The sequence below is a fragment of the Oreochromis aureus genome, linkage group 8, assembly GCF_013358895.1.
Source record: "Oreochromis aureus strain Israel breed Guangdong linkage group 8, ZZ_aureus, whole genome shotgun sequence".
In the NCBI taxonomy this organism is placed as follows: Eukaryota; Metazoa; Chordata; class Actinopteri; order Cichliformes; family Cichlidae; genus Oreochromis; species Oreochromis aureus.
The window spans coordinates 1553099-1570945 of record NC_052949.1 but is presented as its reverse complement, the minus strand read 5'-3'; the positions used below and the strand labels follow the sequence as shown (position 1 = coordinate 1570945).

The window sequence follows — 17847 nt, the reverse complement described above, 5'->3', positions numbered from 1 at the left end:
AAATCAGGTCTAACCTGAGCTTCAAGTAAAAGTTTAATCCAGGCTCTAAACCAGATTTAATACTGGTTTTAAATCTTCATTCAAGCTTAAATTGGACTTAATTAAGTGGCTTAAAGGAGGTTTTAATTCAGGTTTAATGTCAGCTTTTAACCGTATTTAATTCTGGCTTTAAATTAGATTTAGCTCAGGCTTCACATCTGATTCATGTCTTGGTGTACACCAGGTTTAGCTCTGATTAGAAGGGATTTATTGTCACTGCAAAATCTGAATCACAGGCCAGAACCAAGGATAAGAGAGTCTGGCACGCAGCGAGGAAGCATGAACACAGTTTCACGTTTGTGAGCTCAGAGTATTAAATGAAACTGTAGAACAGTAGAAGGTTAAAGCCTCCAAGCGTTACTGTGGACGGTGTTTGTGGTCTCTCAGAGGTCAGCTCGTAGGTGTTGGGAGGAATCGGCCGAGCTCCTGAGCTGCACGCCGGGCAGCTGCGGTCACAGGACGCCGTGTGGGAGGGTGTAAACCAGCTGGAATCTCACACCACCGCTGGGAGGGAGTTTTCCAGCTGGAGCTCCCGGAGCATTCAGGAGCGTCAGTCCAAGCCACAGGATCGCCGCTGCCGCTCTGCAGGCAGGACGGTCCAGCAGCTCAGACTGATGCAGACGTACCAACATCAGGCCTTCATTTCACCCCAGCTCCATGTTTCTGTCAGTGGAGCAAAATGTTTCAGTGAAATTAGAGAAAAAGTTCAATTCAATTCAATTTTATTTATATAGTGCCAAATCACAACAAAAGTCGCCTCAAGGCGCTTTATATTGTACAGTAGACTCTATAATAACAGATACAGACACAAAAGTGTCAGTTTAATCGCAGCGCCTGCTGTTACCGACGTTTGGTGGAAACGTTCTGTTTATGGTCTGAAACAGGCACCATGGAGGGACGACGTCCTGTCCCAAACCCATCACTGACCAATCAGTGTTTGAGGGGAAAATCACTAAAGGACGCCGATGCTTTGACATGCTATGATTCATGAAAACTAAAACAAAATGTGTAGATTCAATTTAGCTTTATTTATATAACAGCTGTTCGCAACAAGCCTGCAGGTGCTTTAAGGTGGAAAGTAAAGGCTCTGCAGTAATGAAGCCATGCACCAGCTGTAGGTTTAGATGAAGAAGCAGGTGGAGATCATTTACAGCTCGTTCACTTCGATTCATTGACGACTCTCTCCTGAAACGCCCCCTGCTGCACTCCGGCTGAAGTGCAACCACTTCCTGTCCGACGGGATGTACGGGAACCTGAACGGCGGCTCTGTCCTCGTCCTCTGATGTCGACCCTCGAAAATACTCGGTAATGTTGAAGTGTATTATTTTGTATTTGAATCTGTTTTCTGTGTTTTTCCTTTCAAAGTCTCCTACATGAGCAGATGTTGCGGCTGATGTGAACGCGCTGTAATAATCCTTCTGTTTCCTGCTTTTCCATCAAACTCACACTTCTGGAGTCACTCTTCTCGGTGTCCTCGAGGCTTTTGGGGTAAAAACATTACGTCAGCTTCTCATTGACTTATCATCAAAAGCCTCGTAGTGCCATTAGCGTTCTCCATAGTTTCCATTTAGCCGCTGTGTTTCTCCCTCGTCTTTCCACTACAGACAGACACAGATCCACATGTTCTGAATCACGTTTTCCTTTGATTTTCCGAAGCCGGGCTGCGATACGGCCCAGCGCAGTGGATCAGTGGGTTTCCAGCCTTTAGTCGGGACTCCTGCAGGTCCTAACTGCTCCTCTGATGTTCAAATATAACGTTAGCGTAATCTTAATAATGAATCAAAGGGCCTCCCAGGATGAAGGAGAAACAGGCCGGCTGCTTCGTCCGTGACCCGGCCAGATAAAACCGGGAGCGGGGAGCTGTTGTTTGTTGTTGATGTAATTCTGGCTTTGATGGTGAGATGACCAGGGCAATTTGGACGGTCCATTTGGGCGCGAAGGCTTCAAGGTGGCGGGATCAGGTCAAGCGCTAAAAAACAGACACGAAACGGGCCGTTATCAGAGGCAGGTTTCAGCCCCGCCCCCCCACCGCCAGAATTATCGTTTCAAAGAAGCTCGGTCTGAACCCTGGACACACGAGTCGAAGCACAGACGTGCAAACAGATGTTTTTCCTGATCGCTTTAAACCAGAACACACTGAATAAATTTACCTGTTAAATCTCCTCAATTTCCCCAATAAATCCCGACTGATGCGTCAATAAAAGCACGAGAGCCTGTTTGGGAAGTGAAAGCAGGAGGACTAAACAGTCTCAAAGGTCCACTTTCCACGTTTCCACAATCACAGGGCTGCAAGTGAAGGATATTTAAGATAAGACCAAGGACGCGACTCCCATCACGTCAGCAACAACAACAACAGCTCGAGCTGCAGAATGAATGAAAACGGCTCTGCCAGGATTCAAAGTTCAGGTTTTTACACCTGAGTTTAAAATAATCGGACGAGTTTTTGTTAGGTTCTTGAAGACGTTTGGCCTCCTTTTATCCAAAAGGATAAAAATACAATTTCAGAGTCAGTCACATCAACGGCCACCTAAATTTGTTTTATAGCGTATGTTAAAGACGCTTCAATAACACAGAGAAACTATCAACACCGGTTTCGAGCACTGCTCTTCACCAGGTGTGCTCAAAACATCACCAGATACAATAAAGAAGGATCTGGAGTTAAATCCAGCCCATCCTGTGGGGCAGGTTAGCAGAGGGTAAAATATTTGCACCGACTAACGCGATGAGTTTAAAGACCCGAGGATTTCATCATTTCGTGATTTGAATCACGCTCTCAGCCATGAACGGTGAAGTCGCTGTGAGGATTAGCTCTCTGAGCGCTGACGCCAGCATGAAAGCCGACACAACGACAAACCGTTTTACGACTTTCTCGATCAGTTATGCTCTTATTTGGGACATGAAGGAGTGAAGCTGTCGTCTGAGCTGATGTTTGAACCAAATGTGTTTTTTCCACCATATTTGGATGTGAAGCTCCTGTAAGCCAGCATTTACTTTCCTCAGACGGTTCCTCTGACAGCAGAGCTCACTGCTGCCTTTCCCCCCGACCCAAAAGGTCCTCGAGGCGCTCTGAATCCATCGCAGCGTGGACTCGAGTCCCCCGGGGCTCCTCTGTGGAGCCCGATGTGGAGTGAGGGATAAAAGGTTTACAAAGAGAGGAAGTCTTATCTGCACATCGCCTCACTGCCGCTGACTTCCCCCTCACACAGATATGACAGTTTAACGGCGCCCGTAGCACGCTGTCACCGGCCAGAAAATTACCCAAAATTCAGTAGGAGCCAGAGGCGGGAGGGCAGCAGGGGTCACAAAGAAAACCTCCAACTGTTTAGGGAACCTTGCAGAGCTGGGTGTGGACAAAAAGCATAAATCAGCGTCTTGGCCTGCAGTTCTCATCCATCAGAGAGTGAGGAGAGACAGCAAGAGACAAAACATATCAGCAGTGAGTTTACAGATTTGGGACAGCTGACTGTTCTGCAGTTTTGTGCATGTTTTTGAAATTTACAATTTATTATATTTCTTAAATATATTTATTTGCATTTAAGTTATGAAAAGGATTCATTAAACATGTTTGTGGTAAAGAATGAAACTTGGAGCTCAGATTTTAGGTTCAGTTCTGTTAATGCAGAAAAGAATGATCCTAAACAAGGTAAACAGTTGATTTGACAGGTAAGTGTCATGCCCTGCAGCCAAGTGGCATTTCAGGTACTTTGGAGTATTTGTACCACTCACACTTTCACTTCATGTCTGTGCTGACTTTATGAGCTCACCGCCATCACGCGTGGATTCCTCCTGCTGCTTTGCTCTCCTCCTGCTCACGGTCACGTGCTTGTGCGTGAACTTGGAGTATTTTGGGAGGGGGTGGGCCCGACGTGGATGACATCAGCGCCCTGCAGGATATCTGGCTGCAGTGAGCGGAGGCTTCACTCGGGCTTCGGGAGGACCAGCAGCAGCATGTGGAGCGTGCGTGGAGCCCCGCGCGCCGTGGAGCCTCATCGGGACCTGGACACGGACTGCGCGGACCCGCCTCTGCGCCCCGCGTGCTCTCACAGGTGCTAAGGACTTTCTGGATACCTGCGTGGGGGTGTGGCTCGTGGACATGGAGCCCTCTTCCCTCCTGGCCGTGTTTGCGCTCGTGCTCTCCGTAGGCTTCGGGACGGAGGAGGGCGCGTGCCAGCACTGCTTCCTGCTGCGGCCGGTCCCCGGGGACGGTCTGCCGGTGGAGGCTCTGCAGGAGGACCCGGACCCGGCGCTGGACCCCACGGAGCGGGACCTGAACGTCACGGAGCTGCGTGGGCTGCTGGGAGCCCGCTTCGACCCGCGCTTCATGTCCGCATCCCCGCCGCAGGAGCCCCCGGACTCCCCGGGGGTCCCAGAGCCGCCGCGCGGCCGGAAGCTGCGCCGCCGGCTGCAACAGTGGCTGTGGGCGCGTGCCGCGTGCCCGGTGCAGCACGCCTGGAGTGACTTGGGCGCGCGCTTCTGGCCGCGCTACGTGAAGGTGGGCAGCTGCTCCAACAAACGCTCGTGCTCGGTTCCCGAGGGCATGCTGTGCACGCCCGCCAGAGCCGCGCACGTGACCCTGCTGCGGTGGCGCTGCCGGCGCAGGAACGCGCTACACTGCGCGTGGATCCCGGTGCAGTACCCGCTCATATCTGAGTGCAAGTGCGCGTGCCCGAGCTGAGATTCTCAACTCACACCTGCATCACACCTGTACAGGCGTGACATCATCACAGACGTGGGCAGCAGAGAACAGACTGGTTTTATTTATTCATCACGTCATCCTGTAAAATCACGTGTTTGACTTTCTCTTCTGTTCGAGGAACAGAAAAGTGTCAAATTTGTTTTTGCAATAAATGTACAAAACTGCATTTTCTGTCATAGTAGCCAAAACCCTGAACGCAGCGCGCGCCTGCGGGTCCACGGACCGGCGCGCGCCTGCGGGTCCACGGGGAGTCAATCTGCTCAGAATAAGATCAGTGCAAAAAGTCCAGAATCTGTTTTATGTCCTCAGAAAAGTAAAATGAGTGGAAACGAGCAGCACCGCAGGAACATTTGTCACATTCAGGTGACTTTGTGTTTTTTCTGCTTGATTTTAAGGTGGAATTGTTTGTTAAAGTAAAACCTGCAAATCAGGTTCCAGCTCAGTGATGTAACCGAGAAACTCAAATTATTATCGTTTATTATCAGTGATTTATTCTTCTGTCATTTCTTTGGAGAAATAAACACATTTACCACAAGGTGGCAGCGTTTTAGCAGTTTTGTGTCGGTGTTGTGTTCAAATGTTTGTGTTTAAAAGAGACGCTCAGCGTGAACGCTTCCTGTTCACGAAACAATCGCTGAGCAAGAGAAGAACGTCGATTCAGTACAAATGAGTTAAAACTACAGTGAATAACGTGGGATCATGTTAGCTGCTGGCTTATAGCGCCTCCTTATGGTTCAGGGTGGTGCTACATGAGCCTGACTATTTAAACCAGAGTTTCAGCTCACAGACAGCAGGGAGGATGGAGGGGCGGTGGAGGGCTCCCGCAGGCTCTCCTCCCCTGCAGGTATTCAGGTGGAGCGCACACCTGTGCTGCTGTTCTTGCTGCTGAACTACAGATATTCATTATGTTCTTCCTGCAGGTTGAAGATTAAGATTCAAAGATTAAATTCTATAAATCCAGCTGATTATTAATCGTCACATATTCAGCTTCAGTTTGATGTGAACTTTTAATATAGTTTTGTTTGTTGTCTTTATGTCCATTTTCTCTCCATAATCCTGAAATACTCTGATAACATTAGTGAGTTAGTGTGATGTCATTATGCAGTTTGTAGTAATAAAAAATGAATTTTACTTTGTGTATTGTTGAAAAAACAGCAAATCCTCAAAAACAAAAGAGCTGGAAGTGCTAAATGTTTGAGAGGAGGAGGAGGAAGAAACTTTGATCCAAACGACTTAACGCTCATTTAGTTTCAGTTTAAAACCTGCAGCAGCAGCTCAGAGACGAGAAGGTTCTCTGTGTGGTCGCTGCTAACAGGCACACCTGTGTTTAAATCACTGCCAAATATTAGAAAACATCAAGTCTGTGTGGTTTAAGTAGCACAAAGACTTTAAACCAAAGAAATCAGTAAAAATGTGAGAAACAGCATCAGTCCAGGAGCTGGCACAGATCACTGAAGAACCTCCCGGACGCACTGAAACAATCAATGACTCTGAGCTTTGAGACGTGGTTTCTCCTCGGGCGGGGCTTCATCTTGGACCACGTGAGGAGCTCTATGGACCACAGCTAAAACACTGTGAAGATTTGAATTATATATTAAGTAAAATATGGTCAATATAATGTTCGTGAAACATTTCTGTCCAAAAGTAGCACAAAAACACAAAGTTTCAAATGATCAGTTGAACGTGAAAAACCTCCAACAGGAACCCGTCTGCAGCTCATCGTCCTCCAAACATGAGCTCAGTGAAACAAAGTGAAATAAATCTGTCATGTCTGACACGTTTTCGCGAAGCTGATTTAAGGCCCAGTTTTGTGGGACGGTTACATAAATGTTGAGCAGAGTTCACTCGGAGTCACGCTGAGTCTGTGCAGCAGAGACGGAGCGCCTGGAAAACAGACTGCAGGTAGGATGAGTGGGAGATGTCGGATGTCACACCCACGTGTTTCAAGGGTTTCACTGCAGTGCGAGGAGACAGCCGGCATCTGCGGCCACCCACCCGCCTGGCCCGGCCGCCGCCGGCGTCCCCGCCCACATGTCACAAACCCCAGTGTTCAGAGGAGACTGCCAGGAGCTGCTGTCTGAGGCCGACGCCTACACCTCAGTCGGCGTGCTGTGCTGGACTTCCTGTGGTGCAACAAACGTGTCAGTGTGTAAAACCTGTAAGCACAACATTAGTAACCAAAGACAGACGATGAGCAGCACACAAACACTCACGCTGTATAAATATACTTTCATTTCTATATAAAATGTTATAAACGTGTGGAGACTCTCTTTGTTTTAGAGTCGACACATTTTTTCCTCCATTTCTGAAATTTCCTCAATAGTTTTCCTGTTTCAGAGCAGGCAGCATTTTATTTACATCGAGAGTGGTCAAGAATATGTTCGTCATTTGTTTAGAGCATTGCAGGTCTCTGGTGATCTCTCTGCACCTTGTAGTTCCTGTAGAGCAGCAGAGTTTTGGGAGAGCATCATAGAGACCGAGCACCGATCCTCCAATCACAGACCAGCACACCCCGAGCACAGCAGGACACAAGCTGATCACTGCCCACAGGGAGTGTTTAGCATCTGCTGGGTTTTCTAGTTTCTGGTCCCCATGAGACCAGCAAAGCCCGACTCGCTCCTGGTGGTTCCTTTCTCAAAGAATCTGGGTGTAGCCAAGGGTGGAGTGTGTTGGACTTTGTGGTCTCAGAAGATGCGGCTGTCTTGGTGACAGATGGCGACCTCCAGCTTGGGGTAGTTTGCAGCTGAGTGCGAAGCATCAGGAATGAGAATGAGCACCTCCCACTCAGAGAAAAGGGTGGAGCATCCACTCCTGGTTAGTGAGGAGCTGCTGACACAGGTGGAGCAGCATGAGGACAATACAGGTCATACTGTATAAGGACAGCATGCATCATTGAGTATATGTATGTGTGTGTGTGTGTGTGTGTGTGTGTGTGTGTGTGGGGGGGTCATAGGGTCAGATCCTCAGGTTGTTGCTGAGTGATGCAGATGATCTGGATGTTTCACAGCAGCTGACTGATGACAGTCTGGCTGTATTTGTGCCAGCAGGGAGACTCCTCCAGGAGGAGGAGGAGGAGGAGGCGGTGTGCACTCCTCTGTTTGTGTTTCTCAGCAGCTGCATTCCCTTCCAGTATTTTTATCATGAAACATGAATCAAACTATTTCACACACAGAGCTGCTGAAGAGTCTTTTTCAGGTTTTTATTCAACAATGTTTGTTTTTTTAGCATTTTTTTTACTTCTAACATTTCTCATAACCATTAATGTTATTCATGTAATATTACTTTGATTTTGATTTATTTATTTGATTTCTGACTCAACAGAATGTGTCCAACTTTTGGAATAAATAACGCACTCAGGTACAAATTTAATGATAACTTCATATTTTTCATTTTCAGTTATTTGGATGTGACTGTAGCGTCAGGATTGGAAGAAACACACAGCAGCCACAAGGAGGCAGTAGTGTGTAGCTGGCTGTGCTCCTCCATCAGTGAATCAACCATAACTTCTCCACCTGTGAGTGAAGGTGTGTCTCATTCTGAGTCCTCAGGACAACAGCTGCTGCATTACCTGCAGTCTGAGAGAAGCAGCGTCCTCCATCGCTGTAGCATGCAGCTCGGGGGGGGCGATGGGGGTGTTAGACTGCCCCAAACTGTTCAAACTGTTCGTGCATACCAGCGTGCTGTGAGGGCTCCTGTGTCCCAGCAGTTTACTCAAACTTATTTTGGGAAAATTCCACCTCTCTGCTCGGCTCTGACCATAAATCACACACACACACACACACACACACACACACACACACACACACACACACAGCGACCTGCAGACATCAGTGTGTGACGCCTGCATTAATCTGACATCTCTAGCTGTCGTGTTTTGTTTCTGCGTGAATCCCAAACAGAAGCTCAAAGTTTTTCGTGAAAACCTGGAAGCTTAAACAAAGCTGCAGTTCCCCTGACGTCCACTGGAGGCTCCACAGTGAGTCAGACCCACAGAGTTGAACTCGTCTACAGCCCGATATAAAATCTGTCCCGGTACGTCATTTTACCCTAATGTCAGTTTCACGATTGGGGTGTGGCCTATCTGACCATGCCTCCTCACGATTAACTCTGAGGCGTTAAGTCGCTCATCTCAGATGATCATGTCAGGGTTTTTTAAAGACGTGTTTATGATTTTTCAGCTGATTCCAGTTGGAGGAACTGCACCTGTAAAACACCCTTTTTATTTTATTTTTTTATCAAATTCAGCACAAAAAGCAGAAAAAATGGTGAAATAGTGACGAGGTCCTGCTACCTATATTATATTTATGTCTATATTTTAATTTTTACCATTTTTATTGTCACTGCTGTCAGACTCCACAACAAAGACTCCAACTGATCAAACACACATCCACATGTGCAATAACACTAAGTGCAATACTCTTTTTCTGACAAAGTTTTACTCAGTTGTATAAAGCATTTGTATTCTATTTTTATCCTATTGTATATATTATTCTATTCTGTACAGCTGTGTACTGTATTTATTCTTATTTTATTTTATTCTAATTTTTGCTTCATAACTTTTGCACTGTCCACTTCCTGCTGTGACAAAACAAATTTCCCACGTGTGGGACTAATAAAGGTTATCTCATCTTATGAAACCAAAACACAAATATTTTAAAAATCTGCAAAACATTAAAACGCACGTTATTTATTAGAAATAATAATCCTATTTTTACACCCACGTCTGTGAGAATTCAGAAGTTAATCAAGCAGGAAGATTCATCCACTAACGCCACGGTTACGTACGTAAATCAATCCAGTTTGTATCTTAATGGAACAATAACCATAACGATAACCATGATGATCATGTGCTTTACTGTTGTTTCTCCTTAAAGAGCTCGCACACAGCGGCGGAGTCACCGTTAACACAAAGAAGAATCCGTTTATTTATGGCTGCTGTGGCATCAACCTGGCGTCTGATACATTTGTGAAGCACAATAGATTTTATTTCATTATTTAGTTTCTGAAATATCTTGAATGGTTTGCTTATTAAAATAAAATTTTAAAAGGTCATTTTTAACTTTTTAAATTTTTGATTTCACTATTTTAGTTTGTAATTGACTTTTTTAATTATTCATCATATTTCCTGTTAATACTTATTATTAAATCACAATTAAGGTTGTTTTTTAAATTCTAATATTTATTCATGGTGTTTTATTTAGATCCTAACTTTTAATATTGTTCTGAAAAATATTTTAATTATAATTTATTCATCTTAAATGTTTTTAAAATATTGCTTTTTTTTTAATTTTAAACATATTTTTAAATAATCAGTCAATTAACATGTAATTTTATTTACAGGTTAATTAATGTAATTTTTAACACAAGAAAAATGAATTCTGCGTTTATCACATTATTACAGAAACTGATTTATTAACAGTGCTTTGTCTCAGTTGGACGCTCCGTCCATGTGACCTGATGATGTCACTGGTGTGACATCATATGACCTGCAAACCTCCTGTTAACTGCATTCATTTAAAACTGTTTTTTCCTGGTCATCAACCCGTCAGCGAGCACCTGCATCCGCGCTCCACTCCTCCACTTTACTCTCTGTGCAGCGCTGCCACCTGGTGGTGAAACACGGCAGCACACAGACACTAGGAAGGAGCCGTGAAGTTTCAGGTGCTTCTGGTTTATTTCAGGCTACAGGTACGTGACGCTAAAAGCCAGAAAGAGCACCGCATAGATCATTACATATCACATGAAAAACATATTTACAAATATAAATTAACACATATTTCACCTTCAAAAGACACGGCGATGGTTTCAAATGGTACAAAACTGGTAAATATATATATGTACATATATAGAAGTGATTATGGGATGTCTCATGAGCTTATACTGCACGTAGTGCAAGAAACACTGTCGATACCACACTGAGAACGAGACAGTTCACATTCGTAACACCTTTGGTCCAAAGAGAACTGAAAGACGACGGATGGAGGAAACTTCTTTTTTTAAACATGCTGCCCTGGAAGAAGCCACGTACGTCCAACAAACACAAATATCCTACTGGAGCTAATCCCGCCGAGCGGCGGTCCAACAGTCCTGCTGTGAGTCCAGACCCCGTTTAGACACCCATCAGAGCTGCAGTCTGCAGACCTGAGGAGGCGAGAACACAAAGCCTGCTGACGGACGCCAGAATAGTCGGACTGTGCTGTAAGCAGCGTAGCACCAAAACGCATCCGTGACGCGACCTGAGACGCTTCAGCGATGTGAGAAAAACCGAGCGGACGGGTTTCCATCACTTTGTGATCAAGAACGATTTCATCTTTTTATTGGGCGACTGAACAAAACATGTTTTCAGATGAGAAACAAACTAACTCATAGTGGCATGGTTTCACGTTGCACTGAGCGACCGCCGACACCACAGAGCCGCTGGCTGTGACAGTCCGAGGTTCAGTGACAGCAGCTGTGGATGTGGGCGGCGTGTCGCTCAGAAACAATCGGATCAATAATTCTGTCTTTCAGTGGCTCTCTGTGTTTAAGACAGAGAGAAACTAGAGGTGAGGCGGTGCCGGGGGTGTTTATATGCAGCCAGTGAGCAGCTGTTTGTTTGCTCGACATGAGCGTGCTCAGTACAGGCGTGAGGACTTTAAACTGCGAGGACGATCCTGCAGGAACGCTACTTCAAACAAACATACTCTCTGAGTTTCACAGACTTTACGTCCAGATGAACAGATTCAACTTTTGGAGATTTACTTTCCTGGATGATTGAGAATGCATCAAGACGTTCACAGACTTTTCTTTTTCCCTCCATCGCCGATGGCAGCAATCAGCTGTTAGGTTCATTGGTCTGGACTCAAATTGTGCTCGTAAATATTTTGTACTCGTAAATCTGAGTAGTTGTAGTTTTAGAACTTTGTAAACTAAAATATCTAAAAAAAAATGTTACGTTTGTGCATCTATAGATGAGAATTTGTGTGTGTCTAAAAAATATTTACACAGGTTACACATTTTTTTTGTTACGGTCTGGTTACAGATCCAAGTTTTCTTCCTTTCAGCTGATTGGTCCATGTCACGTCAATCACAAATTTAACAATCCAATCAGAGAACAGATGGTTTGGCTGTCAGAGTGGAGCTTGACTGAGCCTCAGGTCCTGGAAGGGTAATATATTTTAAAGATGGAGGACGGCGTAATCGTAATTATCTTTACAAACACACAAATTCTCATCTTTAGATACACAAATGTAACATTTTCAGATAGTTTAGTTTACAAGGTTACAAAACTGAGCAGTCTGATTTACAAAACACAACATTTATGAACACAATCTCAGCCCATACATCAGCGCCCCCTTCTGGCAGTCGTAGTGTATTATATCTTAGAGGAGGGAACAGTCATTTTGTTACGTTGACTATTTTTTTTAATAGATTTTCCGTCCTAACAGGAAGACTTTCTCTAAAAGGGTATGAAAGTCACCTGACCTCTGACCCTGTGAAGGTGACCTGTTTACAGGTTAAAGGTCAGCAGACTGCAGCCTGATCTCAGGTGCGAACGGGGTCTGAACGTCAGGGTTCCTACTGCCGACTGTGAGGAGTTTCCTTCTCGATCCGATCTCTCCACCGTGTTTTTGTTTCTTGGAACCGAAGGGTCGCCCTAGAGGCGCCGGGAATGACTGAGTGTTGGATTTCCAGAGAGGTGTAGGAACCCTGAGCTGTTTTAGGAAGCGAGCAGAGCGCCTGGCTCAGTGGTTCCGGGAGCTGAAGAAGCCCACGCTGGTTGGCGACTCCTTCACCGTCACCGTGATGAAGTTGGCTGTGACGTCTGTGACGAAGACGTGTTCCAGGAGGCTCCGCGCCGGCCTCCAGTCCGTCTCCGTGTCAGAGTCGGTGGCGTTGTTGCCGAGGCTGGGTCTGCTGTTGCTAGGAAACAGGGCGTCTTCCGTCTCCGACTCGCTGGTGCTAGTCTCGTCGGAGTCGCCGGTGCTGAGCTCGTTCAGGTTCCTGTTCTGAGAGCCAAGCGCGTGTTTACGGCCGTCCTGCCGCCCTCCACCATTCCCTCGAGCAGTGCCACCACCCGTCAGTTTGTCCTTCATCCTGCCCTGCTCTGTAGCTCCGCCTCCAGCGCGAGCGTCTTTCGCTCCTCCTTTTACGACCATCCCACTGCCGCTACTTCGTGGGTTTGCTCTTGCTACAGCCATCCCGCTGGTGTTGCTTCCCTGAAGGCTGCTCGTGGGCGGCAGTTTGCCGACGCTCTGCAGGTTAAGGGCACGGAGGCTCAGCGCCTGGCTGGCTCTGTCTCGGGACGACGGCGATGCTGACGATGACGGTTTGGACAGACTCGTGCTCAGCTGCTTGTGTGGAGCCACCCCGCTTTGACCACCGCTGCCATCCTGCCTCCTCTGAGCCAGCAGGGGGCGCTGCACCGCTGCGCCTCCCCCAAAGCTGCTGTGCAGTCCCAGCGACCCAGAGGCTCCACCCTGCTTCAGAGGCGTCACCTTAAAGCCGTCTCCTCTGCCCATCTCCGGGACAGAGCGCTTCAGCTCTGACACAGAGTTCTTATTCTGTGCGGTGGGCGTGGCTTTGTTTTGGGAGGCGGAGCTGGAGGACAGGGAGGAGGTTGAGAGGGAGCGATTGGTCCAAATGCAGCCGAGCGCGCCGGGTTTGGAGGCCTGGGAGAAGGAGGCGGAGGAGGTCTGGGAGGCGGAGCCGGCCTCATCTCTGGAGCTCCGGCTCAGGCCGGTGTAGGTGAAGCTGGCCGGCTGCAGCGGCTTCTTCACGCTGGGCCGCGGCTCGTCTCTGGGCAGCTGGTGGTGGCGTGGAGCGGGTGGAGGCGGCGGCGGGGGAGGGCGGCTCTTTGCCTGCCTTAGAGCCCTCAGGTCGGGGTGCAGCGGCTTCCTCCCTCGCTTCTTCTTTCGGGGGGTGTCGGGTTTGGCGAGCAGGATCTGAGGCCTCTTCTGAGGGACGGGGTGGACGCGGGGGGCGGGCTTCACCTTTTTTGTGTGCTCTTCATCCTCTGAGGAAGACGAGGAGGCGGTTGATGACAGGCCAGAGGAAGAGGAGGACGAGGAGCGGTCGTCCTTCGTGACGGTGGGTGCTGGCTGCACAACAGAAACAGAACGCAATGAGCCAGAGGGGTCAGAGGTCATGAGTCAGAATCAGGAGGCGGGGTCAGCGTGTTTCACCTGAATCTTTCGAGGTCGTCCTCTCGGCCTCTTTCCCTTCTTCTGAAACAGAAGCTCGCGCTCCTGTTCTCTGGAACAGATCGAAACAAACTTTATTTAAACACACAGAAGTCCAAATATTCAACACGTCGTTCTGCTTTTATAAAAACGAGCGTTAAATGCTTCGTGAGCTGACGCGCGTCACATTTGACAAAGATTTGTCAGTTTTACATTTCTTTGACTCTGCTGTTTGTTTCCAATAGTTACATGTATATATATTTTTTTCCTTAAATGAAAGTGAAGAGAGACGAGAGTGGTCAGAGAGAGAGGGGGAGGGGCCACAGGCCGGACTCGAACCTGGGCGCCTGCTCACCCATCAATATGAAATTACATGTCTAATATATATTTATTACATGTCCACATAATATAATTATTAAATTTTACTTTAATATTAAATATATTCAATAAACATGGATTTTTTTAAAGTAATTTGAATATTTGTTATTATTACTATTAGCATTTAATACACATTAATTCTTTTATATATTATTTACATATATTTCTCAGTTTGAATACTAGAATAATAATTTATTAACATATAATATGTAACATATTTTAAATACATAACATATAATAACATCCATCCATTCGCCTCCGCTTATACTTTTCAGGGTCACTGGAGCCTATCCCAGCTGTCATAGGGCGAGAGGCGGGGTACACCCTGGACAGGTCGCCAGTCTGTCACAGGGCCAACACACACAGGGACAGACAACTAGGGATGCACCGATACCGATACTGGTATCGGGTATCGGGGCCGATACTGTAAAATGTGTGCGTACTCGTACTCGTAAAAGTTAACCGATACCATGAACCGATACTAATGTAGCCCGCATTTGGGAGTAGATACTCATAATTCCCATGGACTTGAACGCCACGGTAACATAAGGTGTTCACAGTTATGTGAACCTTATATGTAACTGTACCCTGAATTTAATTTGCCCTGTAATATGTCACAAGGTAAATACAGGTAATTAGAGCAATCAAACTGTTATGTTAATCATAAAGTATTATTTTATGGTATGTAACTCTGAAGGAGTTAAAATATTGTTCAGAGTTCTAATTTTCTGGAGGCCCGTGAAGGTAGCATAAAACGGGACCTGTGTATCTGTTGCAATGGAGGAGGAGAAGAGAACGGCATGGAGAGATGCACGAGGTTAGCTGAACCAAAGTGAGAGACTCGGCTAGTTTTACTGAGGTTAACTAGCACAAAAGAGTGTGTAACTAGAAAGCTAACCGTGTGGGAGCTTCGCAACAGAGTGTGGGTGAAGTGACTTTTTGTTTCAACGGTCGCACCACCGTGGAAAACTGTGTTTCCAGCTACGATCGCCGAGGCTAAAGGCTAGCCCGGACTGCTTGGCTGCACCACGGAGGCAGCCGCTATGGACTGTCGGGGAGCTGGACAGTGACGGGCTAACGTGCTGTAGCAGAGACAGCATCGGGTCCGCAGGGAGTGGATTTAGTGTGGGACTGGTGAACGGCGACCTACCGAGCAACGGAACTGTAAGTCAGACTTTTGTGCTCTTACTGGGGAGAAGAGGATTTTCTCCATCGTCCAGCGTGAGCAGCAAACAGGCCTGCAACAAGTGTGAATGTGAGTGTGTGGGGCCCATGTGTGAATATGTATGTTTAGTGGAGTTATATAACATGTTTTGGAGTGTATATTAGTGAGTAACTTACCAAAAGGTGATAACATAAGTTGGGTTGTTTAATATAATTTGAAAGGAATTATTTCATTTATACAGTGTATTTCATTTGGTTAAGGAATTGGAATATCATTTGAGTTTAAAAAGGGATGTGTTGTACAGTATTTGTCTCTGCCCTTACGTTCAGTAAACGTTTCGCTTTGTGTTAAAGAGTTGTCTGGGGTCGTTTCTTTACTACTGGTTAAGTTTAACTTGTGTGGTAGAAGTATCGGATTTTGTACTCGGTATCGGCAAGTACTCAGATCCAAGTATCGGTATCGGATCGGTTTGAAAAAATTGGTATCGTTGCATCCCTACAGACAACCATTCGCACTCACATTCACACCTATGGGCAATTTAGACTAATCAATGAACCTATCCCCACTAACTGCATGTCTTTGGACGGTGGGAGGAAGCCGGAGTGCCCGGAGGGAACCCACGCAAACACGGGGAGAACATGTGAACTCCTCACAGGACCTGATGGTGGAATTGAACCTTCTTGCTGTGAGGCAACAATGCTAACCACCGTGCTGCCGAATATAATAACATATTTCTAAATTTTTTATAATAAATTAAATATATTAATTACATCTCTATAAATATTATATTTTTAGTCTTTTAATAATTTATTATTTATTGGCGCCATCATTGAATTATTAAAATATATATCTATACATTTATCTTACTGTAACAGTAACATTTACTAATAATGAAATGTATTATTTCGTTAATTACATTTAGTTTTTCAATATGTAATCAATTCATATGTATATTATACAAGACAAAACGCATTTTTATATTATTTTTAAATCTTTTTGATAATAATAATAGCAGGACTTTCAGTAATTATAGCTATCAGTAAAATTAAATACATAATTTATAAATTCTGATATGACATGTTTATATTTTTATGTAAATTAGGTTAATAACATTAAAAAATGTTGTTACTATACAACCTTTCTTAACAAAGTTACTTTTAACTGCTTACACAAATATTTTTATTTAAATTATGATTAAAAACATTACAAATATTAAGGTGTTTAACTGAATGAGCGCTTTGGAGGAGCTCCCTGACTGCTCCTCTCTCAGGCCCTTCAGGTGAGCTTCCCCGCAGGTGGACGTGGAGCACACCTGAGTTTACCTGCAGTCTGGGGACAAACTGACCTCTTGTGAAAGGCAGCCAGCAGCCGGGGGTCCAGAATGTTCTCCTCGGGCTCCCAGCTGTTGTGCCTGAAAACACGACAAACATTTCACATTCAGGACGGAAACGAGCGGGTTTTCTGTGTGGAGCCATCACGGAGGCCCACGCACAGCTGCCAGCGTTATCCACAAATACAAAACATGTCAGCAAATCAACATCAGGCTGCTCGGTGGAGCAGGACCGGCCGAGTCTCAGCTGCTGCGGCCCTGGAGCTGGACGTGTCCGCGGGCACGCCGTGGATCGACGCCGGGCAGCGGTGGGTCGGTACCGGCCGTGCTTCTCCCCCTGTGTGCGGCGGTAGGAGCCCCGGCGGCGGCGCGAACCGAGCCGCGGCCCGGCTTTGTTATGACCGTTAGCCGTTAGCAGCTAGCGAGCTACTTACTTGGAGGACCATCCTCTCCACTTCACCAGGTACTCGAACTTTCCCTGCGGAGACAGCACAGTCACAGCGGGCCGGGCCGAGCGGAACCACACCACACCCGGGCCACCGGCGCCGAGCTTACCTTCCTGGGCCGCTTACTGAGGATACACTCCGCGTCAAACACCTGGCCGACGGTGACCCCCTCCATGGCTGCAGCTCCCCGCACTACCAGCGCGTTTCAGCCTGCCGGCCACCGTACTTCCCCTCACAGCGTCAACGACCAGAGCCAGGCTAGTCGGTTAATCGAATCGGCCTCCAGATTACTACTACTAATAATGATAACATTATAAGTATAATATACTGTAATTATTCATAATTATTTGTTATTGTTGTATATATTTAAGAACACTAATTACAAAATACAAATATATATGTACATAAAAGTGTAATTACATATTTTAAGTAATAAAAACACAGAAATGTAGATGAACATATGCTTTTAACCTGGTGTAACCTGTACCTGCAGCAGGCTGAAAGGAGAGAAAACTCAGAGGTTTCAAGAATGAATTTCTAACATCTTAAATTTCAAGTATCATTTCAGCTCAGAGAAAACAGCTGAGTTTCTCCTGATCCCCTGATGCCGTCATTACTGTGTAAATTCAGGA

At 46.1% G+C, this 17847-nt stretch overlaps 2 protein-coding genes across 3 annotated transcripts; one reads left to right on the top strand and one right to left on the bottom strand.

The window, feature by feature from the left end:
• The first annotated feature begins 780 nt into the window (after positions 1-780).
• nog3 (noggin 3) lies at positions 781-8875 on the top strand. Of its 2 annotated transcripts, none has more exons than XR_005614039.1 (2): positions 781-1344; positions 8132-8875. XR_005614039.1 is itself a non-coding variant. In XM_031733714.2 (2 exons), exon 2 carries the CDS (start codon positions 4133-4135, stop codon positions 4712-4714), a length of 582 nt encoding a protein of 193 aa, XP_031589574.1. In that variant the 5' UTR covers positions 781-1344; positions 3799-4132; the 3' UTR covers positions 4715-4901. The 2 variants fall into 2 exon arrangements, 1 of the variants encoding a protein (XP_031589574.1); XM_031733714.2 differs by lacking the exon at positions 8132-8875 and adding an exon at positions 3799-4901.
• A 1255-nt stretch (positions 8876-10130) lies between these two features.
• On the bottom strand, positions 10131-17833 carry LOC116315427 (chromobox protein homolog 2-like). The gene is made up of 6 exons (XM_031733725.2): positions 17703-17833; positions 17325-17511; positions 17204-17247; positions 16785-16850; positions 13900-13969; positions 10131-13815 (listed from the first exon to the last, which is right to left on the bottom strand). The coding sequence occupies exons 2-6, from the start codon at positions 17388-17390 to the stop codon at positions 12460-12462; spliced, it is 1602 nt and encodes a 533-aa protein (XP_031589585.1). The 5' UTR covers positions 17391-17511; positions 17703-17833; the 3' UTR covers positions 10131-12459.
• Positions 17834-17847: the final 14 nt, after the last annotated feature.